The sequence below is a fragment of the Aegilops tauschii genome, chromosome 7 (assembly GCF_002575655.3).
Source record: "Aegilops tauschii subsp. strangulata cultivar AL8/78 chromosome 7, Aet v6.0, whole genome shotgun sequence".
NCBI lineage: Eukaryota > Viridiplantae > Streptophyta > Magnoliopsida > Poales > Poaceae > Aegilops > Aegilops tauschii.
This window is the reverse complement of record NC_053041.3, coordinates 19059489-19080800: the sequence shown is the minus strand read 5'-3', so window position 1 is coordinate 19080800 and position 21312 is coordinate 19059489. Positions and strand designations below refer to the sequence as shown.

The 21312-nt window shown below is 46.7% G+C and overlaps 3 protein-coding genes across 5 annotated transcripts; all 3 read left to right on the top strand.

Moving 5' to 3' along the window:
* Positions 1-1840: 1840 nt before the first annotated feature.
* On the top strand, positions 1841-6490 carry LOC109768428 (protein FAR1-RELATED SEQUENCE 9). The gene is made up of 4 exons (XM_020327151.4): positions 1841-2095; positions 2322-4672; positions 5413-5507; positions 5600-6490. The coding sequence occupies exon 2, from the start codon at positions 2325-2327 to the stop codon at positions 4506-4508; it is 2184 nt and encodes a 727-aa protein (XP_020182740.1). The 5' UTR covers positions 1841-2095; positions 2322-2324; the 3' UTR covers positions 4509-4672; positions 5413-5507; positions 5600-6490.
* A 1482-nt stretch (positions 6491-7972) lies between these two features.
* Positions 7973-16099, top strand: LOC109768429 (protein argonaute 1B). The gene is made up of 23 exons (XM_020327154.4): positions 7973-8237; positions 9520-10583; positions 10664-10884; positions 10958-11107; positions 11227-11360; positions 11572-11681; positions 11761-11867; positions 11957-12095; positions 12182-12298; positions 12733-12840; positions 12924-12995; positions 13445-13567; positions 13664-13829; positions 13908-14029; positions 14102-14239; positions 14359-14501; positions 14583-14645; positions 14715-14778; positions 14887-15022; positions 15100-15173; positions 15251-15345; positions 15431-15462; positions 15568-16099. Exons 2-23 carry the CDS (start codon positions 9528-9530, stop codon positions 15774-15776), a joined length of 3579 nt encoding a protein of 1192 aa, XP_020182743.1. The 5' UTR covers positions 7973-8237; positions 9520-9527; the 3' UTR covers positions 15777-16099.
* A 1156-nt stretch (positions 16100-17255) lies between these two features.
* LOC109768430 (transcription initiation factor TFIID subunit 8) lies at positions 17256-21059 on the top strand. Of its 3 annotated transcripts, none has more exons than XM_040396766.2 (4): positions 17256-18741; positions 18813-18892; positions 18967-19050; positions 20924-21059. In XM_040396766.2, the coding sequence occupies exon 1, from the start codon at positions 17561-17563 to the stop codon at positions 18590-18592; it is 1032 nt and encodes a 343-aa protein (XP_040252700.1). In that variant the 5' UTR covers positions 17256-17560; the 3' UTR covers positions 18593-18741; positions 18813-18892; positions 18967-19050; positions 20924-21059. The 3 variants fall into 3 exon arrangements, with proteins under 3 accessions (XP_040252700.1, XP_020182745.1, XP_020182744.1); XM_020327156.3 differs by lacking the exon at positions 20924-21059 and adding an exon at positions 19134-19609 and having other exon boundaries at positions 18967-19045; XM_020327155.3 differs by lacking the exon at positions 20924-21059 and adding an exon at positions 19134-19609.
* The last annotated feature ends 253 nt before the right edge of the window (positions 21060-21312 follow it).

Here is a 21312-nt window from a genome sequence, read left to right as displayed (position 1 = left end):
TCGGGCAAGGCGGCTGAACAGGCTCGTCGATGAGGGGGAGCGAGGTGAGCGACCGCACAGGGCCTCCAGAATCGAGGGGCCCCCACCGTAGAAAAAACCAGTATAGGAACATTGAGTACGTTCCCTCCCTTGCCGCTAAAAGATCGTAAAAAAAACAACACAAAAAGCCAACGTGTCCCTCCCTGCTGCTAACTGGGCTGCATGCCTGCAAGGAGCACGGAAGGCTAGAGGCCCGAATAAGTAGACAATCCAACCTACAGCCCAAATAAGTGATCGCAAGGACTGGAGCTAGGTCTAGCCGTCCAGGATACAGATTGATCGAATCACTGGCGATTGGCGATTGGCAAAGCACCGAACCCTTTGCCCTAGACGAGGCCCTAGCAGTCGTGCCGGCGCAGTTGCCTCAGATTTGATCCCATCGGCTGATCATCTTGCTGCCATGAAGACACAACAGGGACACGCCCACGCCCGGTGTCGTTCGTTCCTTTGTTCAGGATTCAGGAAGACAGGAACACGCCCATGCCCAGATTAATGACTGTGTTTTCAATTTTAATCTCCAAGAACAAGGTTCTTTTTCAAATTTATTTTCTTGCATTTGAGTGATCTAGTCATCTACTACCTCCGTTCCTAAATATAAGTCTTTTTAGAGATTTCACTATAAATTACATACGGATATATATAAATATATTTTAGTGTGTAGATTCACTCATTCTGCTCCGTATGTAGTCCATGGTGGAATGTCCAAAAAGACTTATATTTAAGAACGGAGGGAGTAGTCATTACCATTCAAAACTAATTATATTCCATTGATCACTTATAATTTGTTAGGTTTGGTTACTGAATCTTCATCATGTCTACTCAATTAGGAAGCGTGATTCTGTTGCTGCAAAAGCGTAAGAAGAAGCAAAATTGGATGTTGAGGCTCGATCTCGAGCAGGTGCCCTCGATACTTATTTTGTGAGAGACCCCCAACACGATTTTGAAAATCAAACTGCAGATGTTAATGTTGATAATGGTTGTGGTGATAATGCAATAGATGCATTGAGGCTCATGATGCAGAAATTGATGATGGTAATTTTGCTGATGAAGGGGTTGATGATAATATTTGCCGATTGAGGTGATGATGTTGATACTACCAAGGAAGGTGATAATGCTAATACTGCCGATGATGATAATATTATCAATTATATAGAAAATCCTTCTCAGTATAACATGAGGTTAGTTTATTGCTTTACTAGCCCTCTACTATTTTAGCATTATATAATATAAAGTGAGAGTATGATTTGCACATTATTAATTATTCTTTTATATGAATTGTTCAAAAAAATTGGGCCCCATTTTAGTTTTCGCCCGGGGCCACGAATTTCTGGAGACGGCCCTGCGGCTGAAGCGTATTTGTCTACATTATTACACTTCATACTCTTCGCCACATTTGTCTATGCATGTTAACACACTACACCTAGCTATAACTCTTGGAGCACATGATGTATTTTCTCACGAAAATAACTTTCGCACAAAATCACTCATGATATAAAAATAACACAAAATTTAAGTCCCCAATTTTACTATATTATGTTAGAAACTTTTACTGCATTTGTGACTGCCATGAGTAGCCTCAATTGCCATCCATCTTTTTTAGTCAATTTTTTCCATCCCGCGAATACTTGGCAGAGAAATGGATGTATCTAAATGTATTTTAGTTTTAGATATATTTATTTTTATTTATTTTTGCGACGAGTAATTCTGAACGGAGGTAGTAATAATCCTGCATTTGGGCTCCTTTTACGGTTTTACCTGGCCGGCCCATACTAATCGGGCTCGGGGTCGGGCTCGAGCTCGAGCATACACACACAAAAAAAAGTTGCTCCACACAGACCAAACCGAACCCGGGCGAGTGCTCCCGATCCCGAACCAGATTGGGAAGGCGACCGACTACGACTCTCCGGCGGGCGGCGCGACCGACTCCGGCGAGCCCGGGCGGGGTGGCTGAAGCGTGCGGCGGAGGCGGCCTTCTCGGCGCCGTCAAGTTATAGGCAGGCTCCGGCGCCGCGCCGCGGCTGCTCCGCCGCGATTCCGGCCACTGGTCTCTGCTGAGGTACGAGCATTTCGCCGTCCATCCACGATTTCTTCCCGGCGACGAGGTAGAGAAATTCGGACCATCTGTACTGGATCCGCCCCCGCGTACAGCCGATTGCTTAGCTCTGATGATGTTTAGTAACTTTTCCCCTTCGCGAGGCTAGGTTTCAGATGTCGGCTAGGGTTGATAGCATTTCCTTCCTTCAGCGGTTCGCCTGATTGATCTCCGGTATTTGACTTTGTAGGCCATGGTGAACACCGACGGTGAAGGTGCCGATGCCGGGGGCGGAGACCCAATGTGCGTCGATGAGAGTGCCGGCCCCGTCGTTGTTGGGGCAGACCAGTGTGAAGGAGCCAGGTTGCAGGACAGTGGAGCCGCTGTCGGCATTGAAGAAACCAGGGAAGGACAGGTGCCGGTTTCTCACCCCGGCGGCGGAATGAGGGTGCGAGGAGCGACTGTGGAGGAAGCCGAGAACGAGGAGGCCCCCACGGTGCAGGGCAGCAAGGAGGGGGCCGAGGAGCTGCTCCTGAAGGTGGTGTACAGCGAGGAGGAGGCGTACAAGCTGTACTGCGACTACGGGCACCGCACGGGGTTCAGCGTCCGCAAGGGCAAGCAGTCCTACTTCACCGGCACCAAGAGGATCAGGACCAAGGACTACTTCTGCTCCAAGGAGGGCCTCAAGGAAGCAGAGAAGCTTACCGACGAGAACTTCAACGACCCGCACACCAGGACCAATTGCAGGGCCATGGTTCGCTTCAGAGCGAACAGCCAGGGCGAGTGGAGGGTAATCCGACTCGTGTCTGATCACAACCACAACTTGGTAAGACCTGAAGAACGGCACCTTCTGCGATCTGCCAAGTCACTTATAGCTGGGAGGTCATGTTCTGCTGCGGATGCGGTGTTATACGGTGGGTACCAGTTAGGGGGTGTACCTTCGCAAATGGCTGCAAGCACAAGCGTAACCAACAATGCAGAGACTCCGTGGCAAGATTTGCTCCCCGGTTTTAGTGGCATAACAAGGACATCAGCCGTAGGGACTGGAGAGTTGCAAAGGATTGTAAGCCATCTAAAGAGCAGAGCAAATCTAGATGGGATGTTTTACTGGGATGTTCAGTTAGACCGAGCTGGTCGGATGAGTAATTTCTTTTGGCGAGATGGTAGGGGCAGAATGGACTATGACTGTTTCGGTGACGTGGTTGTCTTTGATTCAACTTACCGCTTAAACAAACAGAATTATATAGTTGCTCCTTTTGTTGGTGTGAACCACCATTGGCAGACCACTATGTATGGCTGTGCATTATTAGCAGATGATTCGATGTCATCTTTCACGTGGCTGTTCAAGTCTTTCTTGGAGGCAATGGGAAACCGGCAACCACGATCTATTTTCACCAACCAAGACCAAGTTATGTCAAATGCAATTGAGGAAGTGCTTCCAAATACATGCCATCGCATTGCTCACTGGCACATTCAAAAGAATGCCGCTTCTCGCCTTGGTGCACTTAATGCTTCCAAAGCATTTAATAAGATGTTCACCAAGTGTATGCAGGGATGCGACACAGAAGCAGAATTCGAGGGAACATGGGCTGCGATGCTCCGTGAGTTTAAGTTGCAGGATAATAAGTGGCTGAGCAAACTTTATAAGCTCAAGCAGAAGTGGTGTGGTGCTCTGAACAAGTGCACTTTTGATGGTGGGGTCGAGAACGAGCCACAATGTGACAGTTTGAGTAACATATTCACTTGCATTGTCGATAAATCGACCTCTCTTTCCACAATTGTTGCTGCTGTGGATAAGCTGACTGAGGATTGGCGCGAAAAAGAGTTTGATGAGGATGTGCGGTGTTGTCAAAGGCCACTTTCTTGTATTATAAAGCACAGTGATATTTTGAATCATGCAGCAAAAGTTTATACACACAGAATCTACAAGCTATTCGAGACATATTTTCTTGACGGTTGTGGGGCCACAAAATTCAAGGCACTTCCGTGTGAAGACAGTGACACATATCGGTTTGAGATGACTATGCAGGGTAGAGGGTCAAGAGTCTGCACAGTTCATCTGAATATGTCAACAATGCAACTCACTTGCAGCTGTAGTCAGTTTGAGACAATGGGTTTACTTTGTCCACATACTCTGAAAGCTCTTAGTATCAAGAATGTGGGCAAAATTCCAGAAATATATATACTGAAGCGGTGGACCAGAGATGCTAAGCAGTGGGTTTTCAACCCAAAGCAGTATGAATCATCATATCAGGAATGCATGGATGATGAAGCTGGATACTGCAACCATGCTATGAGGTATGCTTATGACCTTGTGATGAAGAGTGAAGGGCAGGAGGAATTGAGAAGATCTCTTTGGGAGGCTCTTGAGGGTGGAGAGAAAGAATTGGAGAAATACCAAAATGCTACACAGTATGCACAATCTTATGCCACTTGAAAGAAGCATCGATAAAGCTTTTTGGTGTTACTACTGAGGAACGAAAGATATACTTAGGGATAACTGGGTCTTTTACAACATATATGTGCATACCTTCTTTTCTGCTGACTCAAACTGTAATCTAAAAATGGAAATGGAAACCTGTGAAACGAGATAAAGTTTGAGTAAGTCATAATTCTGTGCTTTTGATCGTTACTACTCTGATTCCATGTGCTTTGCTGGATACTACTATCTTTGTTTCCACATATTTGTTAATTAGCATGAGTCCATGATGTTTGTTAAACTGTTATATGATGAAGTTTCACTAGTGCTATTTTTAAGTTTGTGTGGGTGGCAGTTTATTGGGGTCAACCGGCCAGTTTGAACCATGCATGCTGTTAATATGGGTGAATGTAGGTCAGCCAAGTTGGGGTTGGCTGACATTTCTAAAAATCACATATTAATGTTTCAGAACCATGCAACAACAAAAAAGCAAGGTCATGGGTTATTCTTAACTGTTGTTCTCGGTGGATGTTGGTTGTTCAATAGCTGGTTTCTAACTGAGACATGGGCATATGACATTGCACCCAATACATCAGCATTTGTCTCTGATTTTAAGGTGTGAACTCATGAGAGTAAGACTATGCGGTTGCTTTCTTACATCCATATGTTGTTTCCAAACATTCCTTCTGCTTAATAAGAAAACATCAGAGTTTGTTTCTTGAGCATGAGGCACTATTCCAAAGTTATTTTTGGCTTGTACACACTATTTCTGGCATGGTCTTTGTTTGCTATGTGCACTGTAATATCTGTTGCCTGTAGTTCAAGTCTGCCAGAACACAAGTAGCTCGGTCACTTGTTCGCTCTGTTGTACTCACCTGTTTTTACATAGTTTGAAGCAGCTATTTATTGCCAACCCTTGCAGACTCTTAAGACTTTCCTAACCTGGGAGAAGCTGGAGCATATGGCATGTGCAACTTGACTTGTTGCAACATTAAAACTCTTACCCTTTTGATGAAGGTAACTCTTGTTTCTTAACTTATTTCATTGTATACATGACAAATGGAGAAATTAGTGTTCAGAATGCGATCATTTTGGCTTTCAAATGCCAGGAATCGTGGCATTCTTGAGGAGCTGGAGCAGTTCTGGGAGATGAGGTTCGAGCAGGGCCCCTCCCGAGCCGAAGCAAACGATGAACACCCTGACTGTGCCACCGTGCTGCCATGGGGACTGAACTGAGTGGTCTGAAACCGTCTTGAGCTTCCCAACGCATGTTCTTGCTGGTGACATGAATCAATGCTGTGCACATGTGGGTTTGGCTAGGAAGAGCCAGTGTGGCACCTCTTTCCTGCAGACGCGGTGACCAAGTTATGTCGAAAGCAATTGAGGAATTGTTTCCCAATACATGCCCTCACTGGAACATTCAAAATAATTCCACATCTCGCCTTGGTGCATTTGCTGGGGGTTCGAAAGCTTTTAATAAGATGTTCACCAAGTGTATGCAGGGATGCGACTCTGAAGTAGAATTCGAGGAAACATGGGCTAATAATAAGTTGCTGAAGCGGTGGACCAGAGACCAGCTCTTACTATTACGAATGTGTTCAAAATTCCAGAAATATGAATCATCATATAAGGAATGTATGGATGATGAAGCTGCATACCGCAACCATGGTATGAGGTACGCTTATGGCCCTGTGATGAAGAGTCGAGAGCAGGAGGATTGAGAAGATCTCTTTGGGAGACTCTCGACGGTGGAGTTATTTTTGGGAGAAATACCTAGGAAATGTTACCCAGTATGCTTATTCTTATGCCACTTGAAAGAAGCATCAGTTAAGCCTTTTGGTGTTACTACTCAAGAAGCAAGGTATACTCATGGGTTACTGGGTTCGGCATAACATGTGTGTACAGATCTTCTTTTATGCTGGCTGAAACTGTAATAACATAATAATGGAAACAAAAACCTGTGAAGCTAGAGACAAGTTTGAGCAAGCCATTATTGTTTACTCTTGTTTGTTATCACTTGATACTGTTATCTTGCTATCTTTGGTTCCACATTGTTTTTTCAGTTAGCATGAATCGATGATTTTGTTGAGCTGTTATGAACTTATGATGGAGTTTCACTAGTGCTATTTTCAAGTTTGTATTTGTATAGCTGGGCTAAATATGATATTGAGGAAAGTACTCCCTCCGTTCCAAATTACTCGTCGTGGTTTTAGTTCAAATTTGAACTAAAACCATGACGAGTAATTTGGAACGGAGGGAGTATATGATAAATGTGTCAATTTAGGTTTGACCAACATATGTGAAAAACACATCTAAATGTTTCAGAACCATGCAAGAAAAAGATGATCAGGATCACAGTTTCTTTTTTCTTTTTAAAGAAAATCCCAGCTGGTGTTGGTCGATTAGTAGCTGGTTTGTGAAGTGAAATATGGAGTATCATAATTCATAAGGCTACTCGTGATGGAACTTCAGTTATGGAAGTAGGGGCACGCTACCTGAAAACCTTGCCCTTCTTCTGAAGATGACTCGTGTTTCTTCCTTATTTCGATCTATACATGACCAACGGAGAGAACTAGTGTTCGGAATGCGAGCATTTTATTTCTTTGGGCAGGCTGTTTTTCAGCTCAGCGAGCATGTAATCGTGTTGCCGATGGCGTAAATGTGGATTCAGCCGTGGAGGGACAAGCCGCGGGGAGGAAGAACGCAGGCACATGTCACCTCGGCATTGGAGGATGGACGTGGAGATGGAGGGAGAAATTGCAGGGAGGAGAAAACGATGACGCGTGTCACCTTGTGACTGGAGCATAGGCGTGGAGATGGAGGGAGTAGCCGCAAGGAGGAAGAACGACGAAATATGTCGCCTCATGGCTGGAGCAAGGAAGTGGAGATGGGGGAGTAGCTCCGAGGAGGAAGAACGCTGAGGAGTGTCGCCTCGCGATTGGGGGAACGGGCGTGGAGGTTGAGGGAGAAGGCATGGGTCGCCTCGTGATTGGGGAACAGACGTGGAGGTCGAGGGAGGAGGCACGCGTCGCCTCATGATTGGGGAACGGACGTGGAGGCAAGGGGGAAGGCACGCGTCGCCTCACGATTGGGGAACAGACGTGGGGGTCGAGGGAGGAGGCACGCGTCGCCTCGTGAGTGGGGCACAGACGTGGAGGCCGAGGGAGAAGCCACGCACGCCTCTCGAGTGGGGCACAGACGTGGAGGCCGAGGGATAGGCCACGCGTCGCCCCGTGAGTGGGTGCACGGACGTGGAGGCCGAGGGAGAAGCCACATGTCACCTCGCGAGTGGGTGCACGGACGTGGACGTCGAGGAAGAAGCCGCGCGTCGCCTCGCGAGTGGGGCACGGACGTGGGAGGTCGAGGAAGAAGCCGCGCGTCGCCTCGTGAGTGGGGGCACGGACGTGGACCTCGAGGGAGGAGCCACGTCGTCATCATCATCATCATCTATAAATAAAGCGGGTTTAACCCATCCGTGGAGCGTGATAAAGCGGCGGAGTTACCTTACGCCAGTCGATCCATCTCACGCGCAGAATCCAATCTAGAGCGCAGAGAAGAGAGGAGAGAGAGCGGGGGAGGGCTGCCGTCATCCGCCCGCAGCCGCGCGTATTACTACGGGCGAGACCCGGTCGCCACGTGCTCCCACTCGTCCACTCCTCCCCCCACCCCCTCCGCCCCCCGCGCCCCCCGCGCCCCCCTCCCAGATCTCGCGACCAGCCGCCGCCGCCGGGCCTCGCCGCCCTCGAGGTATACCTCCCGCTCCTTCTCCGGCCCGCCACGCTCCCTCCCCCCTCCCGCCCTCCCGCGTCGCACACATCCCCGCCACGCCCGGCCGGAGGAGATCGCATCGCGCGACAGGGCCTCCCTCCCTGCGGCGTCGGGGCGGGGCTCGCTCCCGCGCGGAGCGAGGCCGGAGCTCCCGCGCCTGGGCCGGCCGCATCGATGGCCCCTGTCCGCTTGCTCTAGCGTCCTGTTCGTTCGGCGCCTAGTGCGTGCGCGCGCGCTTGCTTGCGGAACGGCGCATGCTGCTTGCCAGAGCGACCGATTTGTTTGTTACTCTGTTCGTCGCGCGCTTGCTTGCTGGTGGCTCTGGCTCGGTTGGCCCGTTCGTGCCGTCCGCGTGGTTCGTCGAGGTTTAGGATGCTGGCGTCTCCCGTCCTTGCGGAGGGAAGGTAGCCATGCGCGCGGCTTGCCTAGATGCGCCGCCAAGCCAGCCAGGGTCAAATAAACTCTAGGTTACTTTTCGGGTCGACTCCCGTCGGGGTTGTGTGCATCTGTTACGGGCGGGGAATGCACCTTCCTTCTCCCATGGTGGTCTGCAGGCTTGTTGTGGAGGGCTTTTGTTCGTGGCCGTGTCCATAGGTTTCTGGGAGCCATATATGGATGGTTTTGTTTGCTTCGTTCCAAATATTTGCTGCCCTCACCACCAGGTGACTGAGCAGTAACACGTATAAAGAAAGAAAGTATGATGACATTAGTCAAAGCATCTTTGAAGGTTTCCAGTATGGTCTTGCAGTCATACGGCTTCCATTGGTATAGGCTGCAGTGTGGTATTTGATTTCAAGTTCCACTGTATGTGCAAACTATGCTGCCTACTCCTTATCGTTATGCTCGGGTGACATTATTCTATAGAGTTTTCGGTCCTTGAGGGAAGGTTGTCGTGCATGGTTTGCCTAGACACATGTCGTTGAGTCAGGGTTAAATCGCAGCAGACTCGTGAGGACCGAGCTTGTGTTCTAGCTTTCCTATTCAGGTCGAGTAGAGCGTCTCCCGAAGGGGTTGTGTATGTTTGTTAGAAGCGTGGAACGAATCTTGTCCCATGTTGGTTTGCAGACTTGTTATTGGGGCCATCTGGTTGATGGGATGCTAAACTGAGAAATGCACCAATTTCGTTTTTCTCGCTAGGCTTTTGCTCGATTATGATGTTATATGTCTTTCTGCTTCAAGTTATACCTGAGGAGTATCTTTCCATCTTTGATACTTCATAATTTCTGTAACCTAACATTTTGGAGCATTCTTGTCTTGGCAGAGCCCATCATGGTTAGGAAGAAAAGAACCGGCACTGGAGAGAGTTCCGGAGAGGCTTCGGGAGCTCCTGGACAGGGTTCCTCGCAGCCAGCTGAGAGAGCTCCTCCTCAACAGCATCAACAGCATGGTGGTGGACGTGGTTGGGTGCCTCAACAGGGTGGCCGTGGTGGTGGGCAACACCTAGGCCGTGGTGGACAGTATCAGGGCCAGGGAGGGCCAGCTGCACACCGTCCAGGTGGCCCACCCGAATATCAGCAGCGTGAATATCAGGGCCGTGGACATCCAGGTGGTGGTCCACCTGAATATCAACCGCGCGACTATCAGGGCCGTGGACATCCAGGTGGTGGGCCACCTGAATATCAACCGCGCGACCCTCAGGGCCGTGGACATCCAGGTGGTGCTCCACCTGAATATCAACCGCGCGGCCCTCAGGGCCGTGGACATCCTGGTGGTGCTCCACCTGAATATCAACCGCGCGGCCCTCAGGGCCGTGGACATCCTGGTGGTGCTCCACCTGAATATCAACCGCGCGGCCCTCAGGGCCGTGGACATCCAGGTGGTGGTCCACCTGAATATCAACCGCGCGACCCTCAGGGCCGTGGACATCCAGGTGGCGGTCCACCTGAATATCAACAGCGTGACTATCAGGGACGTGGTGGTCCACGCCCTAGAGGGGGTGGAATGCCGCAGCCATCCTATGGCGGGCATATGGGAGGACGTGGAGGACACAATGTTCCTCCAGGCCAGTCAAGAACAGTTCCCGAGCTGCACCAAGCCCCAGACGTCCAATATCAAGCCCCGGTGGTTTCACCATCCGCATCGGGAGCTGGCTCTTCCTCTCAGCCTGCGGCGGAGGTGAGCAGTGGACAAGTCGAGCAACAGTTTCAGAAACTTGACATCAGTGATCAAAGTTCGACCAGCCAAGCCATTCAACCGGCACCTGCATCAAGCAAATCAGTTCGATTCCCATTGCGCCCTGGAATGGGTAAATGTGGGGATAGGTGTGTGGTGAAAGCCAATCATTTCTTCGCGGAGCTCCCTGATAAAGACCTTCACCAATACGACGTATGCCCTTCAGATGAAATTTTATTCCCACACTGGAGTTATTATTTTGCAGTTTCTGATCATCAGCCTTGTTTCATCAGGTGACCATAACGCCAGAGGTTACATCGCGCGGTGTTAATCGTGCTGTGATTGCAGAACTTGTAAAGCTGTATAGACAATCTCATATGAATGGACGTCTACCTGCCTATGATGGAAGGAAGAGCCTTTATACAGCTGGGCCATTACCGTTTACTTCGAGGACATTTGAAATTGCTCTGCAAGATGAAGATGAAGGCCTTGTTGGTGGGCAAGCCACGCCAAGGTATGTTGTTGCTGTGATATTTGTACTTGAACTTAGTCATAGTTTTGTACTGACATTCCCCTTTGTTTTTAAGGCGTGAGAGACAATTCAGGGTGGTGATCAAATATGCTGCCCGTGCTGATCTCCATCATTTGGCTATGTTTCTAGCCGGGAGGCAACCAGATGCACCTCAAGAAGCTCTTCAGGTGCTTGACATTGTGCTACGGGAATTGCCTACTGCCAGGTAAATTTTAGTTTGAGTTTTTTCATGTGGCATCGGTTAAAATTTTAGTTAACCATGTCTCATGTTATTATTTTTCATGTGGCATAGGTTAAAATTTGTTTGAGTTTTTTCTTCTGTAGGTATTCCCCAGTTAGTAGATCATTTTATTCTCCCAACCTAGGGAGACGTCAGAGACTTGGGGACGGTTTGGAAAGTTGGCGTGGATTTTACCAGAGTATAAGACCTACGCAGATGGGGCTTTCGCTGAATATTGGTTAGATGCCCCCCTCCCATCTTGATTTCTCCTTGTGTATCACTGTTCATTTGTTGTCTTCTCAGTTGTGATAAATGTGGTCGGCGGGTGGCCTGAATGCTCAGTAATACATAGTGTCCAAGTCCTGTTTTACAGAGCATCCAGGTGTAGGCTGATGAATGCTCATTGGTCTTGCTGAAATAGTGATTTTATACGGTGCTTCTTCTCGCAGATATGTCTTCTACAGCATTTATCGAGCCTCTCCCTGTGATTGAGTTTGTTGCTCAGCTTCTGTGCAGAGACATCTCAGTTAGACCGCTCACTGATTCAGATCGTGTGAAGGTTCGATTCATTACTTGTCTCGCTGTTGTTCACAGAGACTTCTGGTTATGCCTAGTTATCATTATTCTCCCTCCTGCAGATTAAAAAAGCCCTACGAGGTGTAAAGGTTGAGGTTACACATCGAGGAAACATGCGTAGGAAATACCGTATATCTGGCCTCACATCACAAGCAACACGAGAGCTATCGTATGTGCCTCTTCCCTGCTTTATACACAGAATGCTCTTATGCTCCTGCATATTTGTGGGTGATTCCTTGTTGGGTTTTCATGTGGTAGATTCCCTGTTGATGATCGTGGTACTGTTAAGACTGTGGTGCAATACTTCCTGGAGACGTATGGTTTCAATATTCAGCACACCACTTTACCTTGCTTGCAAGTCGGTAATCAGCAAAGGCCGAATTATCTCCCCATGGAGGTTAGTATATCTTCAACAACCTTGCTCTTTAACACCTCAGTATGTTGGTACAAGTTATTCATCAATTTCTCACATGGAAATATCAGGTTTGTAAGATTGTTGAAGGACAACGCTACTCAAAACGACTGAATGAAAAACAAATAACTGCTCTACTGAAAGTGACTTGCCAGCGCCCTCAAGAGCGTGAGAAGGACATCTTGCAGGTGATTGTTAATTACTTTTATCATTTTAGTGCAAATCGCTGTAACATTGTTGCTGCAAAATTACCTTTTGACACTTGTATATATGTGTTTATGTAGCTGTTTGATGTTTTCCCTAGTCTGTATGTTTTCCCCAGTCAATCATGTTGACATAGTTCTTCCTGTTTGATGTGTTTACTATTTAGTTCATGCTATTGCAGTTAAAGCATCTGTATGTTTTTTTAGGATTCCTGCACAAGTATAGTTTAATAGATGGTAGTTTCTTGATGAGGATGATAGTTGTTGATGCCTTGATGGGTCAGTTATGGTGGAAACTATTATGACCCTTTATATCTCGTATGTCAAATGCTTAGGTACTATCACTGTTATCTGCACCAGGATTATCCTTTTAAACTTGAGCGTCTAAATCTCTTTTTTGTCTGTCTTCATTTAACCAGACTGTGCATCACAATGCATACTATGAAGATCCATATGCACAGGAATTTGGCATAAAAATAGATGAGCAACTTGCATCGGTTGAAGCTCGTGTTCTGCCTCCGCCAAGGGTAAGTCAATTTTCTATTGCGATTAGACAGCAGTTGATTTCATATATGTGCATAGCAGCTGACTGCATGCTCTTTTTTTATAGCTTAAGTACCATGATAGTGGCAGAGAGAAGGATGTCTTACCCAGGGTCGGCCAATGGAACATGATGAACAAGGTAGGTCTTGGTGATGTAACGGAAGAATTCTACTGAAATAATTTTAAAACGAAGTCATGCATAGATAAAAAAAATGATATGTGAAATAAAAATAGAAGTGGCAACGAATCACACAACTGGGAAACAATTAACAATCTGAGCTGGAAATTATTTCTGCAATTGTCTGCTCAATGAATTATCAATATAGTAGCAAGAATATCAACTTATTTGCAACATGCAGCTTTCATAAATACTAACTGTATCATAATTTTGCTGCTGTCCTTCTTTCTCACTTTTTAGAGAACTGTCTAGGTTCACATGGGATAATTTTAAGAGAATGTGCACATCTCAAAACCATACTATTTGGGTGGATGCCCTCCATTAGCTTTGTTTCTTCAACCCATATACCCCCTTCATCTTGTGATGTTATGTTTTAACTAGTTCTCATACTTGTTCATTTTGGTGGGTAGAAAATGGTCAATGGTGGTAGAGTCGGCCACTGGGCATGTATTAACTTCTCTCGGAATGTTCAAGATAATGCTGCCAAGGTTTTCTGTCATGAGTTGGCTATAATGTGCCAAATATCTGGAATGGTATGGTTCGATCATGCAACTAACTTCTCATATTTCTCTGTCGCTTTGGTTATTTTGTATTCTGTAGTCATCGACTTCTCTTTTTCTATTTCTTAGAACTTTGCACCTGAACCTGTGCTGCCCGTACTTAGTGCGAGGCCTGAACACGTGGAAAGAGCACTGAAGGCACGTTATCATGATGCCATGAACGCAAGCAAACCCCCGGGCAAAGAACTTGACCTGCTAATTGTTATACTGCCAGATAATAATGGTTCTCTTTATGGTATGATCTCTTCCAAAGCACGTTTGAAGATTCCCAAGTGCATACTTTTGCTTATTATTTTTGTTTTATTTTCTCCAGGGGACCTTAAAAGAATTTGTGAGACTGAACTTGGATTGGTATCCCAGTGTTGTCTTACAAAACATGTTTTTAAGATGAGCAAGCAGTATCTTGCAAATGTAGCTCTCAAAATCAATGTTAAGGTACTTCACTGACCTCCAACCATTCCTTCTCTATAATAGACCTTGTGGTTTATTTATTTTCCTACTTTTCAGGTGGGGGGAAGGAATACTGTTCTTGTGGATGCTTTGGCAAGGAGGATTCGCCTTGTTACCGACAGACCGACCATAATATTTGGTGCTGATGTTACACATCCCCACCCTGGAGAAGATTCTAGCCCTTCCATTGCAGCTGTAAGTGACTTGTTATTATAAAGATATGTCTTGAGATGTAATTGAAGGTCCACAATTTTTCTAGGTGTGTTGGAAGTTCTGTGGTTTTATTGATTTCTTGATAATATTCTCTCCTCTAGGTGGTTGCTTCTCAAGACTGGCCTGAGATAACCAAGTACGCAGGATTAGTGAGTGCCCAAGCCCATAGGCAAGAGCTGATACAGGATCTTTTTAAAGTATGGCAAGATCCCCAAAGAGGAACTGTTACTGGTGGCATGATCAAGTAAGCTCTTAGTGAGCTAAGGAAACATACTAACTCTATATTTGGATGCTGCTAAAAGTGTATTTTCTGTTAAATTTGCAGGGAGCTTCTCATATCTTTCAAGAGGGCAACTGGACAGAAACCTCAGAGAATCATATTTTACAGGTTCATAGCCTTTCTTGCGCATCTTTGCTAAAGCATGATTGCCTATTATTAACCAACCGGTATTTTCAGGGATGGTGTCAGTGAGGGACAGTTCTATCAAGTTCTGTTGTTTGAACTTGATGCCATTCGTAAGGTACAATTTGTTTGACTATACTTTCTGTAGAGCTACTCTTAACCACACTTTAGTTGGTAATATTCCACATTTTTTTCCCTGACTGACATTTCTTAACTATGTTGTTAGGCCTGTGCATCCTTGGAGCCCAATTATCAGCCTCCAGTTACCTTTGTGGTTGTCCAGAAGCGTCATCACACCAGGCTTTTCGCTAACAATCACAATGATCAGCGTACTGTTGATAGAAGCGGGAACATACTGCCTGGTTAGTTTCTTGCGCAAACAAGGTTTTTGTGCTTGGTGAAATTTTGAACCTCACCATTTTATGCTTCCTAATTGTAGGCACCGTTGTTGACTCGAAGATCTGCCATCCGACAGAATTCGATTTCTACTTGTGCAGCCATGCTGGCATTCAGGTTGGCTTTTCTTCATTTGCAATGTGTTCATTTGACAAAATGTGCTGATTGCTGATTCGAGTGTGGATTCATTTCAGGGAACAAGCCGGCCTGCTCATTATCATGTTCTGTGGGACGAGAACAAATTTACTGCTGATGAGTTGCAAACTCTCACAAACAACTTGTGCTACACGTAATTTACTGTTCTATCATGCCCTTCTAATAATAATTAAAACTCACTGCTGTTTCATTGGCTGATCAAACATTATTTTTTTCAGATATGCTCGATGCACCCGCTCCGTATCAATTGGTAAACTCCCCTATCTATCGCGAGCAACATTTTCCTCAAGCTTCTCGTACTAGATTCAATGCTGTTAAAGTCACCTCTGACCAGTGGTTGTTTGCTTGCTTGCAGTTCCTCCCGCATATTATGCACATCTGGCAGCCTTCCGGGCTCGGTTCTACATGGAGCCGGACACCTCTGACAGCGGGTCCGTGGCTAGCGGTGCACGTGGTGGTCCTCCACAGGGCGGTCCACGCAGCAGCACCAGGTTCGGGAATGTTGCTGTCAGGCCTCTCCCTGCCCTCAAGGAAAACGTCAAGCGCGTCATGTTTTACTGCTAGATAGGATCCTGGTGGTTACCGTGAGGCTACTTGAAGCACCTGCGAGAGTAGTATCAAATATTAGTATTGGTGATGCTGTTCAACACCATTGTGCAAACCTATATCGAAGTATCTGTTGTACTCTGTTTTATTGCTTGCCTAGGGTATTCTAAGTACTTGCACCGGATTGGCGATTGGTGCACAAACCTTTTAAGCTATTTGACTGGATTGGGTGTAAATTATATGTGGTGCTGCGAGAAGCTTTTGCTTTCGCGGCTGTGCATGGCCATCTACATTTGTATAACTGGTGTTTAAAATATTTATGAACCTGTGTCATGGAATCACTTGCTGGCATGTGTTTTTGTTGTCTTGCATGGTTGCATACAACGGTAAATTCTTAGGGTTGTCTGTATGAAAGCATTTCTAGTGAAAGAATAGAACACTGGCAAACGACTGCATACTCTTGATAATTTTGTAGGCTTATATTTCCAGAATTGAAGTTAGCATTGGGAAAGATAGATACAATGGTAGCAAAATCAGAAAGGAGCACATCTTTACACTGACCACCACTGACATTGCGTGTATAATCCATGCCAATGATTACCACCTCTGGAGTAGCTATTTTAAGTGAAAAACCCCTGTTGGCTTTGCATGACATGGCATCATGTTTTCACATCCAGCTAGGATCCTGCGTAATATAGAAATCATCTTTGTGATCCTATGAATCAGTTCAACTAAAATCTTAGATTCATACTAGAGCCACGATGATTTAGTCTTGAGCTAAACAAAAGATAAGGGTTCTTCGAATGAGAACCGCTTACCCAGTAGGTAACATAAGTGCAGCCCTCAATTCCACCCATTTGTCCACTTCGCTAATTTTGGTCAACTGTAGACACACCATAGTTCATCACCAATTTCGACAAATGCTAACATTTATATTGCCAACTTCAGCAAAGTACATAGTTCAAATGCAAATTTAATTAAGAATATACATAGTTTAGTACATTTCCTCAAAATGTTAGCCTAACACTAGCTATGGAACATGTTCGTTATCCGGCAACATGGGAGACAGGTGGGGTGGCAACACGACGAGCGATAGAGCGTGACTGGGCTGGGAGGAGCTGGCTTCATCTGACGGGAGATCCGCGGCTCCGAGAGGGGTTAGCATACTAGTTGCCCCAAAAGAAGGGAGACTAGAATATAATCTTCTCTTAACTTCACACATCAACCATCTATGTCAGCACGAACCAACCTTTATTTGGGTGGTTAGGAGGACAACGATATCCCCAGTCCACGCCCACCGAAGTTCAAGTCCACGACTTACATTGATGCTTCCCAATAATGTGTGTTTAGTGAAAGGAGTTGTTCCGTTGACAACGAAAACGTCACCGACAACTTCATCAAGTTCAAGATAATATGTCGGCTCAGTTTGTCGGAGACGGATGCATAGGATGTGAATGCATAGAGGGTTTTATAAGCTCAAAAACCGTCGATGCCAGCAGGTCGGGGTCCGCACCCCCTCCGTGTCGGCTCACGTCTCCCGCAGGCCGCAGGTGCACGACGGGGAAGGGAAGGGAAATCAATCCATCCCCAACGGTCCAAACCCTAACTAAACCCACCCACCCTCGATCGATTCCCTACCAAATTCAGGCCACCGCGGCGGCCGCCTTCAAATCCCCCTCCCCCAAACCCCTCGATCGATCGATGCGACCTCCCTCCCCCTCGATTCGGCGGAGGCGGCGGCGCGACCCGCAACCCTAGCACCCAACCCAGCCCCGGATCCGCCCGCGCGGGCGCGTCGAGGCATGGGCGGCGGCGGCGCCGACGAGTTCGGGCGGGCGACGGCGAGGGCCGCGGTGGCGCGGGCGCTGCAGGCGGCGGGCTTCGCCTCCGCGACCCGCTCGGCGGTGGACGCGCTCGCCGACGTCCTCCTCCGCTACCTCCGCCTCCTCGGCGCCGCCGCCAACGCCCACGCCAACCTCGCCGGCCGCTCCGCCCCCAACGAGCTCGACGTGGTGCAGTTCCTCGAGGAGGCCGGCGAGGCGTACCAGGGCTTCGAGGGCGCCTCCTCTACCCGCGGCCGATGCCTCGTCAGCTCCGGCGTCGTCAAGGATTTGGTCGCGTTCGCTGGCGATGCCGATGACAAGCCGCAATCCGTGAGGAGGCCTCTGCCCAGGTTTCCGGTGCGGCACGATCCGCCGCCCGCGCGGTCGTGTGTTAGCTTTGCGGCGCTGGGCCGGGGGAGCGGGATGAGGCATGTGCCCGAGTGGCTCCCGGCCTTTCCGGAGCCCCACACGTATGCGAGCGCCGATGAGTCGGGCGAGATGGTCGGTGGGTCGGCGGTTGCGGTGGATGAGGTTGAGCAGGTGCGGCGGCAGAGGAAGGCCGAGAAGTCGCTGCTTGGTTTGCAACGGCAGCTGGCGCTCGCGGGTGGCAATGGGATCCGCCCGGCGATGGTGGAGGAGAATGGTGCTGGCAAGGGGAAGGAGCTAGATAGGGCTGTGGTCAAGAGCAATCCATTTCTTCAGTCAGCATTGCGTTATGGAGACAAGGAGGTGTCAGAGGTTGGCATGCCAAATTTGGGGAAGAAACACTCTGTTCTTGATGAATTTGCACCTGCTTTCGCTGAATCGGAAGGTGAAGGACTTGATGAGGGGAGGAGGGACCAAGACCAAGGTCAAGGTCGGAAGAGGATAGTTCCAAAGGAGAGGCCACCGGTGGTGATGGCATTGAACTCGAGAGCCTTGGAGGACCGTAAGGGCCCCTGGTTCCTGGAGGATGATCGGAAGCGGAGGGCACTGTCGATACTAGCAGAACCAATCGAGAAGCCTAGTTGATCTGCTGTACACTTACCATGCTGATGCTGCTCGCATCTTTCCTGCCGGTGATGCTCTCCCATTTCTTATGCTCTTCCCGGTGCCGACCTTGGAGATCCTTGCCGGTTTTCGAAACATATTGTTGATAGAAGCAGAAAACATACTGCATGGTTAGTTGCTTGTGGAAACAAGTTTTTCGTATTCATCTCAATTTTGAACCTGACCATTTTTATTTCTATAGTTCCATGCACCGTTATTGATTTGAAGATTTGCCATCTGATGGAATTTGGTTCCTACATATGTAGCTATGTTGGCATTCAGGTTGGCCTTCCTTTATTTGCAGTTTATTTAAACGGATTTGGCCAATTGCTGATTCGAATGTCAATTACTTTCAGGGAACAGGCCGGCCTGCTTCATTATCTTGTTCTGTGCGACGAGAACAAATTTACCGCTGATGAGTTGCAAACTCTACACGTAATGTACTATTCTATCCAACTTCTTGACAATTAGAATGCTGTTTAACTGGCCAATTAAATATAAAATTCCTACTGTTTCATGCTAGGTGCACGCGCTCTGTATCGATCGGTAAATTCCCCACTTGAAAAGAACATCCTGTTAGTTTCTCATGCTAGGTTGAACGCTGCAATCGCAGTTCCTCCGGCGTATTATGCACATTTGGTGCCTTCTGGGCTTGATTTTACACGCAGCTGGATACCTCGGACAGCTGGTTGCTAGTGGTGCACGCAGTAATAGCGCATTTTGGGAATGTTGCTGTTAGGCCTCTCCCTGGAAAATGTCAAGCGTGTCATGTTTTACTGTTAAGGTTGTGGCGGTTCCACTGATGATGATATTTCAAGTGCCCGTGAGCTGTATTGTGCTGACTCGGGTGTGAAGTACTGTGTCGATGATGGTGCTGCCAGAACACCGCCGCACAAGCTTTTCTATTTCTTGTGCTGAGCGGTTTGTTCGTGCGACCATCTATCTTTGTATTAAGTGGCGTTTAATCTGTTGAGGAACCAATGTTATGAATCGCCTGCAGCCTCTGCCCACTTTCTTTTTAACTGCTCTGCCCACTTTCTTTTTAACCGCTCTGCCCACCTTGCTGGGTTTAAGGGGCCTGTGTTTTTTGCTGTCTTATATGCTGTCCATAATTTTTCTCACTAACATGGGATTTCTTGAAATCATGGTCCATATCTAGCATAAATATAGCATAACTAGTTGATGCAGAAAATGTTTATGGTAAGATATGCTTACAACTAACGGGATCCGAGTATTCATTTCGTACATGCGATGCTCAATTGCTTGAAATCATGATTATGCACCTTCAAGATTCCAGCCTGTTTTGGTATCTTATAGTCCACAACGAGCACAATTTTCAAAAGACCACTCAGAGGCTAACTGGTAAATATTCCTTCTAAGTGCAATCTCCACAACAGAATTACCATATATTTACTGCATCCCAAAATGTTCACAATTTAAAAATGCGTTTGGGACATTTTCATAAAAACGTTTGTACAATAAAAAAAAGATTGTATAGTTCAAGAAAAATGTTTTATCTTTAAAACTGTGTATTTCAAAATGTTTAACATGTATTTTGAAAAAAATGTTCAAAACATGTTTTTGTAAAAATGTAAAACATTTATATAAAAAATGTACACGAAAAATATACTATATGTATAAAAAATGTTAATCCAGTATTTGAAAATTGTTAGATGTGTGTAAATAAATGTTACTGATGTATACGAAAAAATGTACAATATATGTATGAAAAATGTAGACATGTGTTGGAAAGAAAGAAAAAGGAAAATCGGCAAAAAAAAAACCAAAAATGGAAGAAAGGAAAAACAAGAATATCAAAGATATGAAAGGTAAAGCAAGAAATAAACAAAAGAAATACAAAGTATAACAAAGAAAGGAAAACCAATAATCCAATGAGGAAGCAAATAAAATGAAATAAAAATGAAAGGAAAAGGAAAACCGGTAAAAACAAATAAAACAAATAAAAAGGGAAAAAAAAGAAAGAGAAACGTAGTCAATCGGTTCGGACCTACGCGAACACTACGAGATGAGCGATCCTACGCGTGGTAAAATGGGTTGGGGATCCTATTTGGCGCGTGCGCGGGGTTTGGCTCAGGTGCAGGTGTCACCGCACCTATTATGGCGCAGGCCCAATCAGTGCGTCCCACGTATGCTTGTAGGCCCAGACAATTCATTATTAATTCTCTTAATCCTCCTCTAATCTCTTTCGTTTCGAAATCTCCATTCTCTCTCCAATTTCCTTATCGATTATTATCTCTTCACTGCTGCTATTGCAAACTTGCAAATCCTTATCTCTGCTTGTCCATTCAACAGCTAATCTCCATCGGCCCATGGTGAGTGCCTGCTCGAGGACCGTTCGCCATGCTTGCTAACCTGCTGAAGAATCTTTCCATCGGATGCTCAAAAGTACTGGTCGGTCGGAGTTGGGCATGAGCACGATGAGAAAACAACGTTATAGATCTCATTTGATCAATGGCATCGAGGAGTGTGTACTCAAGTCGATGGCATTTAGGAGTGCCTGCATGCTCTGAGCACATGTCCATAAAAAAATACATCACGTTTTAGTCTGAAAGGTTGGGGTGATGACATGTTAAGGAAGGTGACGATCGAGCATATGCTGTTGTGTGCTGTGTGAATCCGGCGAAGTTCATCGTGAAATTGAAGAAAGAATGGAGCGTCCGAAATGAACGGGACTAGAGAAG

Bases quoted from the DNA above. Each gene is read 5' to 3' on its own strand.
- LOC109768428 (XM_020327151.4), top strand. From the start codon at position 2,325: ATGGTGAACACCGACGGTGAAGGTGCCGATGCCGGGGGCGGAGACCCA.
- LOC109768429 (XM_020327154.4), top strand. From the start codon at position 9,528: ATGGTTAGGAAGAAAAGAACCGGCACTGGAGAGAGTTCCGGAGAGGCT. The intron at 11,361-11,571 runs GTTAGATGCCCC...TTCTTCTCGCAG, and splicing joins GGGGCTTTCGCTGAATATTG to ATATGTCTTCTACAGCATTT. The intron at 15,174-15,250 runs GTTGGCTTTTCT...GATTCATTTCAG, and splicing joins GCAGCCATGCTGGCATTCAG to GGAACAAGCCGGCCTGCTCA.
- LOC109768430 (XM_040396766.2), top strand. From the start codon at position 17,561: ATGGGCGGCGGCGGCGCCGACGAGTTCGGGCGGGCGACGGCGAGGGCC.